The 7533-nt window shown below is 32.0% G+C and overlaps 1 protein-coding gene across 1 annotated transcript; it reads right to left on the bottom strand.

Annotated features, from left to right (window-relative positions):
* On the bottom strand, nt 626-2186 carry LOC109329196. Its single transcript, XM_019562870.1, has 2 exons — nt 1830-2186; nt 626-1268 (listed from the first exon to the last, which is right to left on the bottom strand). The coding sequence occupies exons 1-2, from the start codon at nt 2184-2186 to the stop codon at nt 657-659; spliced, it is 969 nt and encodes a 322-aa protein (XP_019418415.1). The 3' UTR covers nt 626-656.

Consider the following 7533-nt stretch of genomic DNA (forward strand, 5'->3'; position numbering starts at 1 on the left):
ATATTCTGATTTTAACTTTAAATGTTACATAGATAAGAAGAAGCAATGACCATATTGGAGGAATAAGTATGGGCTAACTCTGTAGCTGCATGGTAGTATGTATGTATTCAACTACAGTCTGCATTAAACATCATGTCTTATAGAAGTGTCATATTTGAGGTGTAAAAAAAGAGTTAGGATCCTCTACATTAATAGAGAGACAAGTAAACCTAAAACAAGAGAAACAATGTAATATAATTTGACATTTTTATCCTTAAGATATAATGAAATGACATTTTTACTTATGCGTGTAAGTGCAAAAGTGATTATTTGTCTCTTCATCAATGGAGAGTATCTTTCACGTGTAAAAAACATCCCCTTTTTTATGCAAGATAGTTAATCTATTGCAATTTTTTGTTTGCAAAACCAGAACAACATTCACTTTGACAATCTTTTTCACTGGCCTATGCAGTATCACCAAACTTTGAAGTATGATAACTAACTTGGATAGCAAAAGAAAGACCTTAAGAGAGATAAAAAGGGCTAATAAAGGTACAACAACCCTGCAGCAACTTAGACCTGAGTTACTGATTTTCATTTACTCTACCTAGTTTTAGTTTCTTTCATTTTCCTTTTATAGCACCTATCTCTCCATCACTCACTCACTCTATTAACCTTTACCTATGACTGCAAAAATCCAAAAGTCTCTTCCTCCCTTCTACAATCTCATCAAAGAAATCATCAAGCTGGCCAACAATATTCTCAGCATCAGTTCTCAGCACACCAAAACACCCTCTAAAACTCTCCACTCTCTCCCTAACTCCAACCTCTCTTTCCCAATCCAACACCACCATCCCCTGCCTCCTATCCAATTCCCCTCTCATCTCCTCCATTGCTACCCTTGACCTCCTGAACTCATACATCAACATCCCCGGTGGCGCGTTCATTCGGCCTATCTCCGTTGCCACCCTCTGCTGCAGTCTTGCCACGGATATCATCAGCCCGGACCCCAGGAACAACCCGCCCTCATACCCTCCGAAACTGAAGTCCGAGATTTTAGGCCAACAATAGATTAAGCCACGTAACAAAATCATGAGCAGCATTGAACTAACGTTCCTCATTGCATATAAAACACCCCTGAAGCCGTTGAAACCGTTCAGCTTTGATTCTAGAGACACTCTTTCGTCGAAACGCAGGCCAAGTGGCTCAATCCTAGTTTCCATCAAACCACGGTTCTCCTCCTCTAACCCCACTGCTTCTCTTCTACAACCTGATATGGCTCTCATAACCTGTTTTTTTCATGCAAAAAAAAAACAGAAAAAAACTTCAATTTCAACCATTTCCAACACACATAAACTATTGATAAACTCTTCACTTTAGCACATTATCTTGAGTCATTGGGTGTTGTTTTCTATGTACTACAACTATTTTTAATAAGAACATAACACATGGGTAACAATTTAGCAACAAAAAAGAATATAACATGTTATAAAAAAATGCATTCGAAAAACAACACTTAAATTTTAACCAAATTGTTTACCTTAAGTTTATAATAGACTTTAACACATGCAAGTTATGTTAACTGAATACACATATGTAAAAGATTAATTTTGAACTTCCACCTAGAACTATATCTACAATGTCAAAATAATACTTGTTGGACAAATAATACTTGTTGGACTAGAGTCATGAGAAGAATGAAGAAACATAAGTGAGTTTCATGAGTCTTTTGTAGTTATAAAGTCTTTCACTCATTTACTCATATCGAATATGAAACTTCATACTTAAATAAACCCAACAAAATTATCTCGTGCATGAAATATAGTAGTGACTATGTGATGGAACCTGACCTGGCGTGAGAGTTGTGGAGTGAGGAGAGGGTGAGAGTCAAGGGATGAAATGATGTTGAATGCAGCAGAGTAATAAGCTTCCATGCCTGAGATACCAGACTTGATAACATGGCATGCTTCCCACAGCTTAGAGGTTTCATCCATGTACTCATCAAGCCACTTATCACCAACAGGGAGGTTGAGTTTATGAACAAGGAGTGTCAACTGAGTGTGGAATGATCTAAGGAGTGAGAGTACCCTTTGAAGGAATTGGATTGACATGAAGTTTGTTGAGAGGAAAAGTCTCTCAAGGTCATCAATTCCTCTAGTGAGGAATGTGTAGAAGCCATTCACTGAGTTTGTGGAAGAAGGGTCCATTAAGTGTTTCTTTAGGCCTTAGTGTATGATATGTTATGTTATATATAAAATGGAAAATAAGGAAATAGAATAAAGAACTGGGAAGTTGGTTGGAACAAATATTTCTTATTATAAATTTATATTAAGTTGTTGGAACTAATGAAATATAATATATCAATTAAAAATTTTAAACCTTTCATTCAAGTGAAGTCATATATGCTATATGAAGGAATGAGTGAAAGAGTTTATAATTGAAAAATGTTTATTGAATTATTGACATAAAGTTTTTTGTTCAAAACATTGTATTTGAATTGTAGTTCTCCGGTCTTCCCCAGTAACGATAACGGTGAAACTCCTAAGTAGTTGGAAGCTTCCCAATTACCGTCTGGTCTAACAAAATATATTAATCAAGATATCCTATGAGACATGATGAATAGGTTGAGACTGATTGGAAGGGAGCATCAAGCATGAATGAGTTTTAAGGAAAAAGGGTGAGAAGCCAAAAAGTGGAAAAGAATGAAAGAGAAGGAATATCTTGGAAGCTCAGGTTTCTAAGGTTGAAAAGGATTGTTGGGGCCTTGAGTGCAATCATGTATGTTTCCTACATAGGGAAAAGGATGATTGGTAATATGCCATTTTCATTATTTGTTGGGCACAGCACAGTGTAAGGGAGGTAAAAATGAAAATGTAAACATTCTAGGATTTTTTTTATAAATAAAACATAAATATTAGTGGTAGGGGTGGAGAAAGATAAGTAAGTTCTGAGTTGGTTTGAAAAAGAAAGTATATAGTTCAGTTTTTTAAGCATGAGATCAAGGATTAATTGTTTGGAACCGGAGATCTTATGTCCCCAAATGTTCCTGTATTCATGTTTCCGCCTAATCAAATTCCATTAAATAACATTAAAAATTATTTTTTTTATTTTTCTTTTTAAGTATGTGTCAACTTTTAATTGGCTTGGGATATAATGAGCATGAAAAAATGGGACAAATAATCTTTTTTTCAATAGTTTGGATGATGGTCAAAAAAAGATTATTTATAGCTATTGGTCAAGGAACATTCTTGAAACATACAAAAAAAAATTATATTTATAGATTAGAAAAGATACTTCTAAATTTTTACATCCAATCCGAGTAATAATAAATCTAAACCAGTACTTAACATACTAAATCCAAACATAAAAATTAATATTTGCTTTAAAAAAAAATTAAAAATCCAATAAAGAAAGAGTTTTTTAGAAGTTAATCCAAATGAACTGCATCCTAGTTCCTTCTTTTCTTTCTGTTTTTTTCTAGTAAAGCAAATAATTATTTCCAATCTCAGTCAAATTACTTGTATTAATTCTTTCCAATAATAATAATAATAACAAATCTGTTTTTTTCCCTAGCAAAGCTTCCAATTTTTCATTCTGATACAGTTTTCTTTTCTTTTGAGCGATCTTTGGCTTATGCATTCCTCAATTTCTTCCTCAAGCTGCTGAATTTACCCTCCTTCTTCCACTATAGGCTATTGAAACTAGCAATTTTTGTTTTTCCTAGATATATATTGTTCTCTAGAGTTCTCAAAAGGTAAAAACTATAATGATGAGGTTGTTTTTACCTCACTCTCCCGTAATCTTCTACTAAAACCACACCCCATTAAACAAATCAAACTTTTGAAGCTACATATAGTCTTTTTACCAGCTTAATTAATTGATCCATTGTCTTTGATTTTGAGAACATAGATATAAAAAAGAGTGATGCTTTCCCATGCCCTTTACCCTTCTTAGTGATTAATATAATCCATAGCCTAACTTCAAAGTATTATTAATCTACTATTAAAAAATGTAGTATATAATCCAAACCAGAAGTATCATTGCATGTAATTGTATAATAGCCATGGCTTTAACAAGAAAAAACAAATACATATGTCTATGCTATTGATTGAGAAGGCCTTACTACAGCATCAAAGCCAGGGTCAGCTCTAAAGGAGTGCCTTAATTTTTCTCTAACTTAATAAAGTTAATTTCTTTTAAATGTGTATTATAGCATTATTTGATAAAAAACGTAGAAATTGATGTTAAACAAATTTGGCCAAAACCCTTGCATTAGTATTGGTTAGTGATTCATGGTTTGATGTTCAATTAAGGCTATTCAAACTGATAAGAGTGTAATAATTTTCATTTACTAAATATTTAGTTAGCACTGAACAACATGAGTCTTTTTGTTTTGATATTTATCTAATATCAAGTTAAATTCGTAATGGTTACTTCTATTTGATTTCCAATGTAATTATTCATTTTTCATAGCAAATGTAAAGTTAGGGGATTTTTATTTTGATGGGCTTTGTAAGTAGTGTAATTTTCATGATGATTACCATCAAATGCTTCTGAATCTGAAATCTACTTTCTATAGCTCCCTTAATCTTGGTTTTATTTACTACTAGCATTGCCATCATTTCTTAGTCTAGTTTACTTAGGGTAGTGCAACATGCACATGGGAGTCCTTTTGTTTTTTTAACAAAAATATAATCACTATAATGACGTTATTCCTCACAATAAATTCCTTAATGTGTGTTTCTTTGCTTCCATTTTAATTATTAGCTAGTTACACACATGCATTTGATAGGTTTTGACTTGTAAAATATTAAAATATGAATGATTTAATATATATATATATAACACTATATTATTTGGATGAATAAATAGTTGATTTAGTGAATTTAACATTTAGAAATAATTACACATATGGATTTAAAATAGAATTAGTTCAAATGAATTGATTTGTTTTGAGTCAAACTTAGTAATAAGTTGAGCCACGATCAAATTCAGAAATTGATTATGGTCAGTTAGAACTTAGAATGAGGAGCTGCGTATGTAGATTCTAATGGTGGGCTAGGGTTTGTTTCTTCATATATAGTAAATGTGTCATTTCCTCTATAGGACTACGGAAGAATCTGATAATCCATGTGCTACTCAATGAAAAATAACTAAAAAGGAACAATGGGTATTTATTGGAATATTTCTCTTTCAAAATATCCATTGGATTTTCAGACTTGCTTGGTTAAATATCACTTTCATCTTTATCTTGAAATTTTCTCTTCAGAAAAATATGTCGTTTTCTTCTTAATTACATGAGTCATGGGTACAGCTGGATGGTCAACAACTTAAAAGAGTAAAGATGGTGCAAAAGAATAATTATTAACATAGAAAATTTAGTGAGAATTGGAGGTTATTAAAGAAAGTATAGCAGAATAGGAGAGACACATCTTTAATCCCTGTGGTTTTAATCGCCTCAAGTTGCTCACTATTTTAATTCTCAATAATTAGGTTAATTTCAATGGAACCAGGAACCACATATACATATAGGATCGTATGCGTCTGGATAATATTAAAGATATATTTGAAAGTTAAGTTTCAGATAAAAATAAATGAAAAAAGAAAATATTAAATTCATCTCACAAATATATTTTAAGGTTATGAAATTTTCTCTTATTTTTCATCTCCTCTAAAACACAACTCAAAAACTAAGCTAAGGAGGAGTTCCCGTCAATAATCATAGTGGATGTGGTATCTGGTTAGTGGTTTAACCCATGAGTTATTAGTTGATCCATATAATGCAGAGTATAATATAATATATATATATATATATATATATATATATAATAAACTTGGAACAATATAATGTGAAAAAAATCTGAAGTGCTTGTTAAATTTGGTTACTCTGCTAAGACATTTTTGTTGGTATTTGTCACATCCCAATTTTCGGTTACCCGATCTTATAGAGTCATTACTATATTTTATGGACAAAAATGTAGAAAAATATTTTAACTCAATCACATTGGACTTTGGATTTTGATATCCAGATTCGAGAGTCGGTTACGGGTCGAAGAATGTATTAGCACTTCGTCTGCCTATAATTGAACAAAACCCTTGCCAATTGCATGATTTAAATACTGTTAGTTTATTTAAAATTAAATTGTGTAAAACAAAATGTTTATTTTTTAGTTTTGTGTCTCACAAGATTAAATTTTGCTCCTACGTATCCCTAAACACTTTAGGACTACAAGACTATGTAGTTATAAATTTTAAAATGGTTTGTTGGAAAAATAATTAACTTCTTAAAAAGGGTGAAGTAGAAGAAACTAATGTCTGCATCATATCCCATTTTAAAAAGGTTTGAAACTAATTATAATAAATTTTATTTGTTTTTTTGTTGTTAATTTAGGAATTAATCGAGTGAAAAGAAGCGTCGTAATGCGACCGTTCAAGGATGATTTGAGGACAAGAAGTGTTACCACGACTTGCCTCTACCCTTTGATTAATCCCAAATAAATATTTTTTAAATATTGATAATGAAATTGTCATGTAAAATTATTATTTAAAATCAAATAAATTTTGCTAAAAAGTCATTTTTTATTTTAGTAAAATATTCTTATATTTGCTAAAAATAATATTATTTAATTACAACAAGAAAAGAAATTTAATTAGTTGCTACAAAAAGTCATAGAAAAAGATCTGATTTTTAGCTACATTAAAAGATTTTTTATCATATTTTGTTCCATTTATGTCATTGGATTTATTAGATGTATATAAAAAAGGAAAAAATGTTTATTAGATAATTATGGCTTAATTGTGCAAATTAATACAAATATAAACAAAGAAAGAAAAATGAATAAACTTATTGGGTTTGTGATCCTACACGGATGAGGAGCATCAAAACTACCAGCTAGTCACACATGAAATGGTTGGTGCGGTTGGTGTGCCACATGGGCGTCTATAACTCGCAGTATGTTGAGGGTGCACCAGGCTTAACGTGAACTTGACTGCACATGAATATACGTTGGGGCAAGGGCGCTGATACGCTACAGGCGTCGTGCACCTGCTGAGTTGTCGCGATGTGATCTACACACGGTTGCACTGGAACACACATTGTGGATGGGGCGCCCAGTTCTACTGTGATGCGCCCACACGAAGGGAGATAAGCTCGCCTACGTGCCATGATCAGATGTGATTAGAATGTGGTCAATGTGAAAGTCCTTGCATCCAACAACGGTGAACTCAGGTGCACGCTGCTACTGTTAGGATCGGTTGTACTGGATCCCACACTACCTCCAGGGCATTTTCTCTCTCCTTTCCCCTAGGCTCATTTTTTTATACCTAATCCACCTTATTTATAGAAAAAAGATGTACTAACTTAATCCTAAAAATCTGTCGAACCACTTTTTTTTACTAATTCTTTTTGCATATTTTAAGGGACATTTCCAATTGGATTTTTTCTTTGTTTTGAAATTGATTAATATTTGAGAAAAATATATTAAATTATTTTTAGAAAGTCATTTGTTTAATTAATTTTTTTGTGAAAAAGTAATTATTTTAAATAAAAAGAAA

The sequence above is a fragment of the Lupinus angustifolius genome, chromosome LG02, assembly GCF_001865875.1.
Source record: "Lupinus angustifolius cultivar Tanjil chromosome LG02, LupAngTanjil_v1.0, whole genome shotgun sequence".
In the NCBI taxonomy this organism is placed as follows: domain Eukaryota; kingdom Viridiplantae; phylum Streptophyta; class Magnoliopsida; order Fabales; family Fabaceae; genus Lupinus; species Lupinus angustifolius.

Coding starts and splice junctions, on each gene's coding strand:
- LOC109329196 (XM_019562870.1), bottom strand. CDS start 2,186: ATGGACCCTTCTTCCACAAACTCAGTGAATGGCTTCTACACATTCCTC. Junction 1,269..1,829: donor CTCCACAACTCTCACGCCAG/GTCAGGTTCCAT, acceptor TGAAAAAAACAG/GTTATGAGAGCCATATCAGG.